The following is a 15,829-nucleotide window of genomic DNA, read 5'->3' as shown; positions in this document are numbered from 1 at the left end:
TAGAGGAAGTGAGGGTCAGGGATGTATAGCGGCAACATGAATGCCTCCAGCCAAGGTGAAGGACGGGAAGAATTTCGTGGGGAAAAGTGAAGGAGGAAATGAATGTGGCTTTGACCGTTGAGTTTGAGGAGGCTTCTCTAGCATCCAGAGATGCTAACAGACCATTGGAATTTGGGATTTGGCTCAGGACAGGGGTAGATTTGGGAACCTTCACACAGGTTTTAATCAAACCTTGGGGATGAGTGAGATAAAGAGGGAGTGTGGAGAAGAAGACTATGGCCAGAAATTTGGGAGCCCCATTGTTTAAGAGGAGAGGAGCGAAGGAGTTATTGACGAAGACTATGAGAGACTCAGGAAGGAGGCTCAGGGAAGACTGACTGTTGCAGCCAAGGGAGAAGAGAATTTTGCAGTGAAGAGAATTCTCATGGCTTTGCATGCCTGAGAGAGGGTGAAAGCATGGGGACTGAGGAAAAGGCTGGTATTGGGCAGTCAGGAGATCATAGGTGGCCATGGGGAGGGCAAATTCATGGACATGAGGGGAGTGGCAGGTGGGGAGGGGTTGCAGAGGTGGGAAGGTAGCTTTCCTGAAGTTCTGCTGTTAAAGGAGGAGAGGGAATAATTCAGTAGCCAGATGCCTTCTGCCCATCTTGGGCCCTCCATTGCATTCCCTTTTCTTCCACCCCTGCGGGGCACCTGAATCATTGAAGGCTCCTTTGGAAACTTCCTGGTCCCCATTTTATTTATATGTAGATGAAAATAAAGTAGGCCTTGAGATGGAGAGACCTGGTGTGGCTGCTTTGTGAGGAGCTGCATCCTCAGCTATGAGCACAGGGCTCTTTCAGCTCAGCATCACCCCACCTTCCAAAACCCACCCTGACGTTTATGTTGCACATTAGAGTTCCCAAAGCATTTTCCCTGTTGTTACTCTTTTTAATTCTGATGACAGCCTTGTGAAGGTAGATATTATCTTCTGTTTTTTACAGATGAAGAAACTGAAATGCAAAGAAATCATAAATGATTTGCCCAAAGTCATGGCATTAGTGGAACACCTTTCTGAAGCACAGATCCACCCCTGTCCACTTCTCTCTTCAGCGGGAAATTTACACACCTTAACTTGGCATGAAGGTGCCAAGCCAGCCTGCTTGCTTCTCCAGCAGGTCTTTGGCCCCTCCTTACCTCACAGCCTTTGCTCCAAACCTTTAGCACATCCCTGAACTCCCAAGTACAGCAGCAAGTCCATCTCTGTCACTGCCTGTGTCAGTCATACTGTGATTATTGGTAAAGCTGTGAGGTCCCTGAGGGTGTGGCCTAGGTCTGCTTTGTCTGTACCCTAGCATGTGGCACATTAGGCATTAGGGACTGGTAAATGTGAATGAATGACTGAATGAATGGCATTGGGATTAGAAATCAGCCTTCCCAGTGCTCTTTTGTTGTACATGCTCTGGAAAATGAGGGCTTTCTGGTTGTTTACTAAAGGATTTTGATGGTCAGAGATTCTGAGCTCTGCCCACATCTTCCTTCCTGGTCCCCTTCAGAAGGAAGAAAGTTAAGGGTCTGTAACACAGCCTCCGAGGTTCATCACAACCTGTGGAGTACGTGGTTCACCCAGGAACCCTTTTCTCCCATAGGAGGTCACCCCCCACCGTGGAACCACATGGACTTCATTGGGTCTCTAGGGTTGCAGCAACGGGAAGGAGTCCCCAGCTGCCCCCAAGAAGGCTTGCCCTGCCCCTCAAACAGCTCTGAGCTGGTAAGTTCAGCGCTGGGTTCCTGTCTCGTGCCTATTCAAGGCTGTTAAGAGCAGGAGCAGCAGAAGATGCCATGCGGCCACTGGCTCACACCCATGCAGCCCTTTCCTGTTTACTGAGCCTTTCATATCTGATCTAGTAGCTTTCTCCTTCAAGGCTCCACACCACTGCAAGGTGGGGATTATCTCCTCATTTTACAGGCGAGGAAGGGGGCTTAGAGAGGTGACATACCTTGAGTTTAAGGCATGACAGGAGCTTGAGCTGAGGTGTTTCATCTCCAAAGTCTAGAAAGGACCCTCCAGGGTTTTTCTTGTAGAAAGCTGTGTTCTTAAAGCCCTTCCTTTTCCCACTTCTCAAGTCATTCCTGCACATCTTTCACCCCTCAACACGGCCACTGAAGTCAGGCACACAGAGAGAATTTCAGTGCTGAACTCAACTTGGAGGTTGTGCAGCAAGGTTATTGTGCCTCAGGTTAGCTCAGAGTGAATTTCTCTTTTTTCTGTCATCTTGACCAAGATTTAGAAGCCCTTGCCTACCACACCCTCTAGCAGGAAACACTCGGGTAAGTCAATTCACATCTCTTCGTCTCTGTTTCGTCAACACTGAAATGGAGGAAAATAAAGTCTAATCCTCCCACCCCTGGAGGATTAAGTGAGCTAATGGAGATACAGGACCTGCACAGAGAGGCATCCACGAAAGGGTTCTTGTATCGTTCCCTGCAGTTTCTTTAGCTTTTCAGCCCATTCTGAAACCTGCTTGATTTGGCTTGTTGCCCAAACTAGAGGGGCGTCACCCCTCACTGCATTTCATGCTCCCACTTCACCCTTGTCCAACGTCTGCCCCAGACCCTGTAAACATTTCTTCTGTGCACAATCCCTAGCTGGGCCACAGAAGGGTGCAATGACTGTGCTGCGGTGCCTGCCCTGCCAGGGCTTGCTCTAGGGCCTGCCACCATCACCTCATTCACTTTACACCACTCTCTTGAGACTCTGGCGCTGGTCCCACACCCACCCTGCTGGCTTTATTGCACACACCTGCAGTTTAAAGACAAGTCTCTTCAGCTTTGGGGGGACTTCACACGGATGCCAAATTTCCTGTGGCCTTGGGCCCCCACTCAGCACTGCAGGCTTCAACCTCAGCTCCCCTTCCCATGATGATCTAAGAACCACGTGTAGTCGGAACGCAGTCCCATCTGAGTCCCTTCCTGGTGCCTTCTGCCAGGACTCTTTTTGTCACCAGAGGGGTCATGGAGTCAGGCTCCCCAGGCTAGTTTTACCTTGTGCTCTGAGGAAAGGGAACCCATGTCCTATAGGCCAGCCACTGTCTCACCCCTTCACATCTACTGTCTTCTCAGTCCTCAAAACATCGCTGAGAAGTGGGTGCTATTTTTGTTCCTGCTTGACAGAGGAGAAAACCTGCTCAGAGAGATGAGGTGGGCCCTGACTGACGGACACAGCAAGTTGGTCAAAGGATCCAGCATTGAGGCCGCATTGAATCCACCCTCTCTCTAATGCTTTGCTCCTCACTCTCCTGGCTGAGGTCTCTCCCCACTCTTCTTGGGGGAGGTTGAGGGGAGACTCCAGTAGCTTCTCCTGGCTGCTGTGCGCCCACCAGCGTCAGCCAGGGAAGTCCTCCTGTGTTTCTTGAGGCTTCTGCCATCTCATAGTCACTCCTCTTGCACCTGTCACTGCAGCTGGGAGGAAAAGGAAGAAAAACATCGATCTACCCAAGCCACTGACTTCTCCATAACTCTGATGTTGTCATTAAGCAATAATAAAACACCCCTCACATCTGAACAGCACTTTACACTTTCACATACATTATCCCCTTTCTTATGCCACCACAACCACTTAGTCAACAAATCCTGAGAGCCAGCCACTCCTTGTGGCCCTGAGATACAGCCATGAACAAGACATGGCTCCTGGGTGCTTTTGAGTATTGTTATTCTCTTGTTAAGTCTTACCATGTCAGAGAGAAGTTTAACTTGCCCAGGGCCACATAGCCAGGAAGTGGCAGGGCAAGGACTCAGATTTAAGTTTTCTCATCCCATGTCCTGTGGGGGTTTCTTTGCTGCCAACTTCATCAGCTTTGGGTTCTTTTCAGGTGTTTTTATTAGTTTTTATAAGGCTTCACATTTATGTGGAAACATCTCCGCAGTCAGATCTGGGTTCAAGTCTTCCTCTGCCCCTTAATAGCTGCTTGGATTAGGCAGATGACTATACCTCTCTGAGCCTCAGTTTCCTCATTTGTGACTCAGGAATAGCTCCTCCTAGCATGCATGGCTACTGGAAGCAGTAATGTGAATATGGAACTGAACATCTGGACTCCAGTTAGGATCATTTGCCTCCTTAGGGATCTGTTTCCCATTCTTTTCCTAAAGCAGGGGTGGGACTGAGTTGCCCCCATCTCCCTCAGTTGGCAGCCTCTCCTCCCTGGCTCTCCCTGCCTCCTTATCCAGGTGCCTGAGTGGTACTTTATAGATACGGGCCCAGTGTGGGGTAGCGGGTCATAGGAATGGAATTCCTATGAGACAGGCAGTGGGGACCCGGGAAAGGCTAAGCCTGGGAGAATGGAGTCGGGGGCTGGGACCCTCTGAAAAACCCAGGGAGGCTGCTGAGGCCTCTTTGAAGGACAGGCCAGAGGGTTGTCCCAGGGAAGTTTCCACACAGAAGTGAGATACTGGAGCTTTTCTTAAGCTCCCCCAACTCAAGCTTCTGCTGGAAAAGAACCTGGTGTCCCATCCTCTGCTTTCCCTGTCTGCCCGCCACTCCCTTCACTCTGATCTGCGCCTGGCCAGCCTTCCCCCAAATCCGTCCCCTTGCTCTGAAGAAAAACCCTTTGTGCTCTTCCCCCATATCTTCAAATGGCTCATTCCTTTCCTTCATTTAGGTCACCTCCACGGGGAGACCTTCCCTGACCAATATCCAAAAATACCTCTTCCTTTCCTGGTCACTCCTGAACTTCTATTTCTACCTTTCTTTTCTACCAGTACTACCAGAACCATAGTACATGTTTCTGTGCTTATTTTCTGCCCCCTACACTGGAATTGAATTCCACAAGAGCAGACTCAGCTGGCTGTGCAGTGTAAGGTGCTTAGAATAGTGCTGGGTGCATATTAGGGGCTCAGTCAATGTCTGTGTGAAGGATGGCCAACTGTGGGAGGACTGTCCTCCATGGTGTGGCCCCCAAACTCTCCTGGCTGGGCTTGCTCGGGCTCCAGAGTGGAGTGTATCGGAAGAGGGAAGCCCCTGAACCTGAAGTTCATCCATACATTTGTTCATTCATTTGCTCATCTAACAACAATTCACTGAGCAGCTCGGCTCTGGGTCCTGGGGAACCAGAGCAAATCACTGGTGGGGTGACAGGGGAGAGGTCTTGCCAGCCCTGAATTCAAAGAAGTAGAGGGGGTTGGAAGGAGCTGAAAGGATCCACAGGGAATGGAGCAGGAGGAAGTGGGTGGGTCTTCCCACCAGAAAGGAGCTTTCTGAGGGTGCAGGAGCTGGTGTAGGCTGTGAGCGGCAAGAAAGCCACAGTGTGTGAAGAGGCGAGGAGTGAGGCTGGGCAGGTGCTGGGGAGCTCAGCAAGGCTCACAGTGGGCTCAAGCAGGGCTCAGGCCAGCCCCCGGGGAAGCTAAGGGAGGGGTGCTGGTCTGGGCTAGGGAAGGGAGGTATGAACTGGGCCAGGCTAACCTCTGTCCTGTTTGGAGTGGGGGAACTTCGCTAGGCCAACAGGGCTCCTGCCCAGATGTCGGCCTGTTTCTCCTCAGGTACAGGAATGCCTGCAGCAGTTCAAGGTGACAGGGGCACAGCTGCGGCAGATCCAAATCAGCCTACTGGACTCCATGGAGCAGGCCCTTAAGGGGCAGGCCAGCCCTGCCTCTGCTGTCCGGATGCTGCCCACATATGTGGGGTCTACCCCACATGGCACTGGTGGGTGGTATAGACTAACATGGGTGGCCAGGACTGGTAAGAGGGTTCTGATCTGGGGGAGGGGGGAGTTCCTTACCCCTTTCTCCATCTCTAAGGTCCCCATCTCTAAGGTCCCTTGATGAGACTTCACAGGCCTTGGGAATGTTTCTGGGAAGAAGAGGGCTTGCTCTCACCAGCTGCGTGCCTTTCTGTGACCTGCTTTCCCACAGAGCAAGGAGACTTCGTGGTGCTGGAACTGGGAGCCACAGGGGCCTCACTGCGTGTTCTGTGGGTGACCCTGATGGGCATTGAGGGGCACAAGATGGAGCCCCGAAGCCAGGAGTTTGTGATCCCCCAAGAGGTGATGCTGGGTCCTGGTCAGCAGGTGAGCACTCACTGCACAGGCTCTGGGCCCGGGGGCAGCTGGGGCTCCAGTGGGCAGAGCTAAGCCCCCAACCCACCCCACAGCTCTTTGACTTTGCCGCCCGCTGCCTATCTGAGTTTCTGGATGCGCTCCCCGTGGGCAATCAGGGTCTACAGCTTGGGTTCAGCTTCTCCTTCCCTTGTCACCAGACAGGGCTGGACAAGGTGAGTGGCTACAGGGACAGTGGGTGGAGGGGCTGCAGCCCCATGAAGGTTGTTGGAGGATTGACCCGAATTTTCTGCCTCCAGAGCACCCTCATTTCCTGGACCAAAGGTTTTAGGTGCAGTGGTGTGGAAGGCCAGGATGTGGTCCAGTTGCTACGAGACGCCATCCAGAGGCAGGGAGTGAGTAGAGGCAGGGGAGCAGGGAGGGATGCCCATGTGGTCTGGGCCTGGGCCTGGGCCCAGCACATGTAGGCTGTTCCTATGCTTCTGGGAGAGCCTGCTTTCCTCTTGTGTTTATACCCTTTATCCATGTAACCTTCGGGTAAATGCTGCTACCATTCTCATTTTATAGGTAAGGAGACTGAAGCTAAGAAAGGTCAAATAAACGTTCAGGACTGTAGGGGGAAATAAAGATGAAAAGACTTGACCCTGTCCTCAGAGACCTCACAAGTCTAGTGGGGAAAGCATTCCAATAAAAGATTGTCCCTGTTGAGAATGTGGTTCCGATGACTGTGGGAGCACAGGGAAGGGTATACTACGACTTGAGCAGAGACTTGAAGGAGAAGTTTGCCAGGTGCATAAGCTGGGGCTGGAGAGGAAGGTCTAATTTCAGAGAAGGGCATATTCAAAAGTCTGGATGCCTGAGAAAGGCCACTCTGGATCTGTGCCGACTAACCACCACGGTGCTGTGTGAGTAGCTGGAAGTCAGGGCTGAGAGGAGCAGGCTTGGGGAGCCAGGCCAGGACCAGGGTGAGCAAGAGAGGTGTCTACAGCATAGCCTTCAAGGTGACATGTTTGCTCACCCTTGTCCTGGTCCTGTGGGGAGCACTGGTGTTCTGGAAGTGATGGCTGAGCCTGAGAGCCCCTGAGACCTCCAGGGCCTGAGCTGGGGGCAGAGGAGCCAAGGGGCAGGCGTGGGATGGGAGGAAAATCCTCTATAGGGTGGGAAGGCCTAGAGCATATGTGACGCAAATGTGTGGGGCATGCGGACACGCATTTCAGGGACTCTGTGTGTCTCCGTCAAAGCCAGGGCCCCAGCCCTGCCCATACCCCAGGTTCCCTGACCTCTGTCCTCTCTGTTGTCCAGACCTACAGCATCGATGTAGTTGCCGTGGTGAATGACACAGTGGGCACCATGATGGGCTGCGAGCCAGGGGTTGGGCCATGTGAAGTTGGGCTGGTTGTAGGTGAGTCACAGCCATTTGTGATGGTGGATGGAGGGCCTGGAGGCCTGGTGGACAGGCCCTGATGGGGTGTCCCTGCCAGACACTGGCACCAATGCGTGTTACATGGAAGAGGCACGGCATGTGGCAGTGCTAGACGAGGACCGGGGCCGAGTCTGCATCAGCGTCGAGTGGGGCTCCTTCAGTGATGATGGGGCCCTGGGGCCAGTGCTGACCATCTTCGACCGCACCCTGGACCACGAGTCTCTGAATCTGGGTGCCCAGAGGTGGCCTAACCTTCTGCTCTAGCCCCATCACTGCTTTGTTCCCCTCCCGCTCTGTTGTCCCTGTACTCCAGCCCTTAGGCCCCTCCCTCTCATTTGCTCCTAGGCTCTCCAGGTTGCATCCTGGGGGGCCCTGGCCAGGCTCAAAGAAGGAATGGGTTCTAGAACGAAGAGTTTTTAACTCTTGGCCCTTCCTTAATCCTGACTCTGGCCAGCTCTGGCAGGGGTTGGGGGTTGGGGGTTGGGAGTAGCCAAGCAAAGAGTCTCCTACCCTCCTTGGGTCCTTCTACCCTCCAGGAGCCCCCATGAACCTAATCTAAGCCAGAGGGGGCAGTGGGGTCTGGGTAAACACCCAACTGTCTCCTAGGAGGCCATTTGCTTCTGGACCCTTCAGCAGGGACCGCAAAGAAAATGACCTCTCTTTGGGAGTTCTTGGAGGTGGGGCCAGGTGGGCTGAGGGCTTAGGAAAGGCTCTGTCCAGCCACCCTTCCTGCCTGTAGGTTTGAGAAGATGATCGGGGGCCTGTACCTGGGTGAGCTGGTGCGGCTGGTGCTGGCTCACCTGGCCCAGTGCGGGGTCCTCTTTGGCGGCTACACCTCTCCTGCCCTGCTAAGGCAAGGCGGCATCCTCCTGGAACATGTGGCTGAGATAGAGGAGTGAGTGCGGGAGGCGAGTGGGCTGCGACAGAGGGGTTCTTGACTTGGGAATGGGGAGGATGCTCTTTCCCTGAGGTAGCCATGGAGCTTTGGTGGGGGCAGGGAGCTTTGGGGCTACTTCAGCCCCAAAGTAGCACCCTGTCCCCGCCAGTCCCTCTGCTGGGGCAGCCCGTGTGCACGCTATCCTGCAGGATTTGGGCCTGAACCCGAGCGCCTCAGATGCCGAGTTCGTGCAGCACGTATGCGCGGCTGTGTGCACGCGGGCTGCCCAGCTCTGTGCAGCTGCCCTGGCTGCCGTCCTCTCCCGTCTCCAGCACAGCCGGGAGCAGCAGACACTTCAGATCGCTGTGGCCACTGGAGGCCGAGTGTTTGAGCGACACCCCAGGTATTGGGAATACAGATGATCCTGTGTTAGCAGGTAGCAGGATCAAGTGTGTGTTTGTGATACACACCCAGAGGGCACTCTGGTACCACTGGTGCAAGCCGATGGGTATGAATGGCACCCAAGCAAAGTGAGGACAGACAGGGGCTGGGGTGGCCAGAAGAGGTCAGAGGAGAGAAAGAGGCTTCTCTTGGTTGTGCAAGGGAGGGTGTCACTGGGGGCACTGGGCATATGGTTGGTGCATAGATGGGTTTAGAATTGAATTGATTTGAAGTGAGGGAGCCCAGGGCTTCTGCAAGCCCTGGGGGTCAGGGCCAGGTGCCAAGCCAGGGTGCACCTGATGTGTGTCTGTGTAGGTTCCTCAGCATCCTGCAGGAGACAGTGATGCTCCTGGCCCCCGAATGTGATGTCTCCTTCATACCCTCTGTGGACGGGGGAGGCCAGGGTGTGGCAATGGTGACTGCTGTGGCTGCCCGCCTGGCTGCCCACCGGTGCCTGCTGGAGGAGACCCTGGCACCATTCCGGTTGACCCGTGAGCAGCTGGCAGCAGTGCAGGCACAGATGCGAGAGGCCATGGCCAAGGGACTCCAAGGGGAAGCCTCCTCCCTCCGCATGCTGCCCACTTACGTCCGGGACACGCCTGATGGCAGTGGTAAAGACTTGGCCTGAATGGGACATGGGCTCCTGGGGGTCACAGCATGTGTGGGGGTGGAGCTTCCAGCTTTGACCTGGCACTGAGGGTCTCTGCCCCACAGAGCGTGGGGACTTCCTGGCCCTGGACCTGGGGGGCACCAACTTCCGGGTCCTCCTGGTGCATGTGGCCACTGGAGGTGTGCAAATCACCAGCCAGATCTACTCCATCCCGGAGTGCGTGGCCCAGGGCTCTGGGCAGCAGGTACCCACAACCTGGAGCTGATGTCAGGGGGCGGGGAAGGGCCAAGTGGTCTACTCCCTGACTTGCTCCACTCCTCAGCTCTTTGACCACATTGTGGACTGCATCGTGGACTTCCAGGAGAAGCAGGGCCTGAGTGGGCAGAGCCTCCCCCTGGGTTTCACCTTCTCCTTCCCATGTACGCAGCTCGGCCTGGACCAGGTGAGAGAGGGAGGGCTGCGGGAAGCCATCCTCAGGGGCTTTCCACCAACATACTCTTCTTGGAGTGGGCAGGAGGCCTGGAGAGGGCTTCCTGGGCTAGGGAGAGGGCTGGGTGGAGGCACTGCTGGGCTGGGCCTGCACCCAGCCTCAGTTTCTCCAGAGGTGATGTGCCCAGGTGGATGGGATGCGGTAAAATGGCCTGGAATCCAGGGCCATGAAAAGGCGTGGGATGGAGAAGGACATGGTTACCCCTGGGGGCTGCCAGTGGGCAGGAGAGTGGAGCCAGCATTAGGTCTGGGCACTTGGGAGCAGTGCAGGCCAAGGTTGGGACTGACCAGAGGACACACTGGCTGTCTCACTCACAGCACTGTTGTAATGCCGAGGGTATCTGCAGAGAGCAGATTGTTCTGTCTCTCAAAGGGGCTTGTGTTTGCATGGTTTCTTTGCCCTCTCTCCTATTCCCGGCCTTGCTGGTATCCTTCTCAGGGCCTGGTTGGGGTTGGCAGAGGGGCGGGCACAGGTCTAGACACAACATCCACTCAGCGCACACCTCTGCATCCTTCATCAGGAATGCTAGACTTTTCATGCACACACCTAAGGCCTGCCATGGAGACGGCTCCTCCCAGACCTCTGATCCAAGCTCCCAGGAATCTCCTCCTCAACACTTCCAACTTCTGCTGAAAAGCTCCTGTGATGAGGAGCTTGCTGGCCCTGAAAGTGCCCACCAGGTTCTTCCACACCTGTGGTCTCTGGGAAGCTCTGCCTACTCTACTCCAACCAGCCTTCCTATGGTTTTCGCCTACCCTCTGCTCCTGCTCTGACCTCTCAGACACGGGCCTCTGTGCTCTGCTTTCCTTTGGATCATGCAGTCAGCAATGTCTCTTTGCTCATCTGCTTCCTCCAGCCTGAGTTATTCTGGCACCTTTTGATTATTCCTTGTAAGGTGTGAGAAGCAGGTGGGACTCTGTGCAAAATCAGGCATGCAGGAAACACGGTCCTATTAACAGAATTTAATTTCTATGTTGAGCCCACATTCTTTTCAGGAGTGAAAACTTAAAGGTAATCAATTCAGGGATCCCCTTATCCAGGTAGGGGCCCCTCCTTTGCTGTATAGAATGTGCAGACAAGCTGGGACGTGGGGGAAACGTCCAGGCCCCAGCCATTTGGACTCTGCATCTTGCTCTCTTGGGTCTTGACAACTCCCTTGATACCTTACCTTCCCCTCTGTGGGGAAGGAGGGCAGAGGCTGCCTCTGTTCTCAGATTATCCAAATCCCTTCTGTATCCTCCCCTTCCCCACAGGGGCATGCCCAGGGTGGAGGGCCTAGGACATCTTTCTCAGGAAGCCATCTGGAACCTGGCTCTAACTCCTGCCCACCTCACCTTCCCCAAACCAGGGGGTCTTTCTCTCATCTGGGAGTGGGGAAACTTTGCTGTTACTCATGATCTGGCTCTCCTTCTCATTCACTCTCACTCTCTCTGGTTTCTGTTTTTGAGACAATGAGCACAGAACACTCTATCTTGTGGTTTTATGGGGAAAGGAATAAAAGGAAATATTACTGGGGGAAATGTCAGTTAATATGTCTAAAGTCTCCTGCCCCAAAGATTCCCAGACCTGCTCTCCATGCGTCTACTTTGGGCAGAGCAGTCATTTTCTCCTAATGGTGGGTGGAATAGTTCCCCTGCCCTCTCCCTCAGAGGAAGCACAATAAGAAAAGAACAGCTAGGCCCCCATTACTAAGTTCACAATTTAAGGCCAGTTTCTCACAGTAAATTGTCTTGTCCCCTCCTGTCCTGCCCAGGTGTCTGGTTTCTGGCTTTTCCATTCATCCTTCACTCGTATCTGGAACATGCATGTGAATCTCCCATTGACACGGCTCCGTCCTAACTCTGAGAATTCCTTCCTTTCAAGTGACTCTTGCTAGCTCTTTCTGGAAGAGCAAACGCTGCTGTTATTTGGACCTCTGAGCCTTCTCTGTCCTTCCCTTTCTCACACACAGCACTCATTTTACCAGATCTGTTAATTCCTAACCCAATTACAAAGGGCCATTCCTTCTGGGCAGATGTCTTTTTTTTTTTGCGGTACGCGGGCCTCTCACTGTTGTGGCCTCTCCTGTTGCGGAGCACAGGCTCCGGACGCGCAGGCTCAGCGGCCATGGCTCATGGGCGCAGCTGCTCCGCGGCACGTGGGATCTTCCCGGACCAGGGCACGAACCCGTGTCCCCTGCATCGGCAAGCAGACTCTCAACCACTGCGCCACCAGGGAAGCCCTGGGCAGATGTCTTAAAATGGCCAGACCCTCAAACTATCTGAGCATTCTGGCACTAAAAGTAGAAGACATAGGTTGGATGGTTATTAATAGGTTTCTTCACACTGGAATCCTCCTGGGGAATTGGGAGGGGGCAGAAGGCAAGGCCCTTAATCGTATGACAGAGTAGGCACAGAATCCTATGTGGGGAAGGAATCATATACTGCATTCTGATGGGATGCAGGCTTTGGGGAGGCAAAGTGAGATTCCAAGGGAACTCTAGCTTCCTGCTTCCTCTTGGTCCCACCCCAGGGCATCCTCCTGAACTGGACAAAGGGTTTCAATGCATCTGACTGTGAGGGCCAAGATGTTGTGTGTCTGCTGCGGGAAGCCATCAGGCGCAGACAGGTAAGTAGTCTGCCTGCAGAGGTGCTTTGGAGTGACAGGCCTTGAAGGGAGCAAAGGGTCTCCCGCTGCCTGATGTGGGGGGCCCTCTGTAGTAGAGACCTCTGGGTCCAGTGCTAGTTGCTGTGACGACCACGTTGCCCAGCAACTAGCAGCATCCTTTTGTGTGCAGGCAGTGGAACTGAATGTGGTTGCCATTGTCAATGACACGGTGGGGACCATGATGTCCTGTGGCTACGAGGACCCCCATTGCGAGGTTGGCCTCATCGTAGGTGAGGAGGGCCCTGCTGTTTTGTGCCCCTACTGCCTGTTGCTAATTTACTGCCTCCTGTTGAGTTGAACATTCCCCTGGCCTTGGGGATGTGGCATCACTCTTACCTGACTCAGTGGGGCCCTGGAACACTCTATTGGGCTGAGTGTCTGGAGCTTCGGTGTTTAGCCCAGCTTAGCTACTGACTCACAGTCATTTAAATTCTCTGAACCTCAGTTTGCCCATCTGTTAAATGAATGTGAGCTTTGGAGTCATACAGATTTGGGTGGAAATACTAGCTCTGCCACTTCCACTGGTATGACCTTGGGCAAATCACCAGAGCCTCAGTTTCCTCATCTCTAAGGTGGAGATAATAATGATGCCTATCTTAAGGGGTTATGAGGATGAAATGGGAGGGGACAAAGTGTAGCATTATGCCTGGCTCATGGCCTACAGAGTATTTGGAATTGGGTGGGACCCCAGTGATGGGATGGGTGTGTGCAGAGAATGAGTTGAGATGGTTCTTTGAATAGTCCAAGATTCTAAGTCTTTTTTTTTTATTTTTAATATTTATTTATTTATTTGGCTACGCTGGGTCTTAGCTGTGGCACATGGGATCTTTAGTTGTGGCACGCAGGACCTTTTTAGTTGCAGCATGAGGGATCTTAGTTGTGGCATGCAGGATCTAGTTCCCTGATCAGGGATCGAACCCGGGCCCCCTGCATTGGGAGTGTGGAGTCTTAACCACTGGACCGCCAGGGAAGTCCCCAAGATTCTAAGTTTTTATTAAGCACCTCTCCTGTGGCCAGTTGGGGGCTGGATGAAGGGACAGGAAGACACATAAAGAAGGGGAAAATATCTGCCTTCTCGGAACTGTTTAGTGAAGGTTGAATCCAGAAGAGCACGTGGCCATCAGAGAGAGCTGAATCTGACTCTAAATGCCAGGGCAACAAGCCAAGATCAGAAAGGAAGGGGTCCCGACATGAGTGAGACTTGAAAAGAAAGCCTTGAAAAGAAAAAAAGGAATTTGGCTAGATGGGGAAGGAGGGATCCCATAGCTCCTTGGACATCCGTTTCTTAGAGCAGGAGGTATGTGGCAGCCTCGAAGGAGACTGGGAGCTTCTTGAACATAGTGTCTGGCACCGGGAGATGCTCGAGAGAGGCAGGCCCAGATTTCTGTGTGAATTAACAACTGGATGGAGTAATTCCAGGGTCCAACAGACCTGCTTAGAGCTGGTTGTGTGTTGGGGAGAAGAAGGAAAAGCCTTTACCCAGGGTATGCCTTCTGTCTAAGCTTCTTGGCTTCAAGGTCAAATCCAAATGTCACTTTCTCTCTGTAGCTTTTCCTGACTTTCTAGGCAGGAAGACTCACCTGTGCTTGGGTGTTCCATGATGCTTTTCTTTGCACTTCTATTTGGGCACACACAGGAAGTATCAGAGTTGGCTGCTCATTGCCCAACCTCTGGCCACTGTGGAGCTCCTTGTGTCTCATTTTTATGTCCCCGGTTCCTGACCCAGCACCTACTGTTTGACTAAAGACCTGGAAGGCCAGTCGAGGAAGGCTTGGGCCTCTCACCCATGTGACAGCAGGGGCTGTCACACATCTCTCAGGGGAATGATGTGAATGACGGGCATTTTGGGAGCACCCTGGGGTAGCATGGGAGATGCGCTGATGGTGGTGCTGGTAGGGGAAGTAGTGGAGTCCTGGGGGGCTTGATGGTGGCAGGGTCTGAAAAAGGGATGAGAGGAAGGAAGGAGGACCGGGCTCTGGGCAGGCCAATGAGCATGGGGAGATGGAGAGGTAGGAAATGAGCCCAGATTTTGCTGTCTCTGTGGGAAGGGCTCAGAGGGATCTTGTCTGCAACAGTAAATGGCTTCCACCCCATCTGGCCTCTCTGAAGGAACTGGCACCAATGCCTGCTACATGGAGGAGCTCCGGAATGTGGCAAGTGTGGCTGGGGACTCAGGCCACATGTGCATCAACATGGAGTGGGGTGCCTTTGGGGACGATGGCTCTCTCAGCATGCTCAGTACCCGTTTTGATGCAAGTGTGGACCAGGCATCCATCAACCCTGGCAAGCAGAGGTGAGGGTTGGGCTGGGCAGGTGTGACTGGTGGTGGCTGGCACTAGTGATGTGGCTGGTGGTGGCACGGGGCTGGGGCCTCCTGCCCTGTGTGCACACACACTTTCACGCAGGTTTGAGAAGATGATCAGTGGCATGTACCTGGGGGAGATTGTGCGCCACACCCTCTTGCATTTGACCAGCCTTGGAGTTCTCTTCCGGGGCCAGCAGACCCAGCGCCTTCAGACCAGGGACATCTTCAAGACCAAGTTTCTCTCTGAGATTGAAAGGTGCTGAGGCCTGCATTATCTCCTTCCACCTCCCAAAGGACTCTATCGTTGGGTGGAGTGCTGGTTGGAGGGAGGTGCACCCAGAGGACGAGAAAGCCATGAGAGGGGGCGCTCATGCAGGATCCTGCCTCTCTGTGCTCTATTCCCTCCTGTCCCCAGTGACAGCCTGGCCCTGAGGCAGGTCCGAGCCATCCTGGAGGATCTGGGGCTGTCCCTGACCTCAGATGATGCCCTGATGGTCCTGGAGGTGTGCCAGGCTGTGTCCCAGAGGGCCGCCCAGCTTTGTGGGGCAGGTGTGGCTGCCGTGGTGGAGAAGATCCGTGAGAACCGGGGCCTGGAAGAGCTGACTGTGTCCGTGGGGGTGGATGGAACCCTCTACAAGTTGCACCCTCAGTGAGTCTGGGTGCCAGGCTGGGCAGGGAGGCATGGCCAGGTGGAGCCCGGCTGACCTGGTCTCCCCTCGGCTCCTCCCCCTCACAGCTTCTCCAGCCTGGTGGCAGCCACAGTGCGGGAGCTGGCCCCTCGCTGTGTGGTCACCTTCCTGCAATCAGAGGACGGGTCCGGCAAAGGTGCAGCCCTGGTCACCGCTGTTGCCTGCCGCCTTGCCCAGATGCCCTGTGTCTGAAGAAGTCTCCAGCAACCAGCTTTGTTGGACCAGGGCTGGGACCCCATCTGTCCCCCAGCCAGGTCCAGACACCCAGGACTTCCAAAACAGCCATGTATGACCCCTCCATGGCCACTGGCCTGGACCC

At 54.1% G+C, this 15,829-nt stretch overlaps 1 protein-coding gene across 1 annotated transcript; it reads left to right on the top strand.

The window, feature by feature from the left end:
- The first annotated feature begins 1,633 nt into the window (after positions 1-1,633).
- HK3 (hexokinase 3) lies at positions 1,634-15,829 on the top strand. The gene is made up of 18 exons (XM_079916324.1): positions 1,634-1,750; positions 5,515-5,677; positions 5,887-6,041; positions 6,125-6,244; positions 6,329-6,424; positions 7,332-7,431; positions 7,511-7,694; positions 8,192-8,347; positions 8,499-8,732; positions 9,086-9,381; positions 9,485-9,624; positions 9,703-9,822; positions 12,382-12,477; positions 12,647-12,746; positions 14,626-14,809; positions 14,922-15,077; positions 15,237-15,470; positions 15,558-15,829. Exons 1-18 carry the CDS (start codon positions 1,655-1,657, stop codon positions 15,700-15,702), a joined length of 2,775 nt encoding a protein of 924 aa, XP_079772450.1. The 5' UTR covers positions 1,634-1,654; the 3' UTR covers positions 15,703-15,829.

Source organism: Stenella coeruleoalba (genome assembly GCF_951394435.1).
Source record: "Stenella coeruleoalba genome assembly, chromosome: 3".
NCBI lineage: Eukaryota > Metazoa > Chordata > Mammalia > Artiodactyla > Delphinidae > Stenella > Stenella coeruleoalba.
The sequence above is the reverse complement of the archived record's forward strand: the minus strand, read 5'-3'. Positions and strand labels throughout refer to the sequence as shown.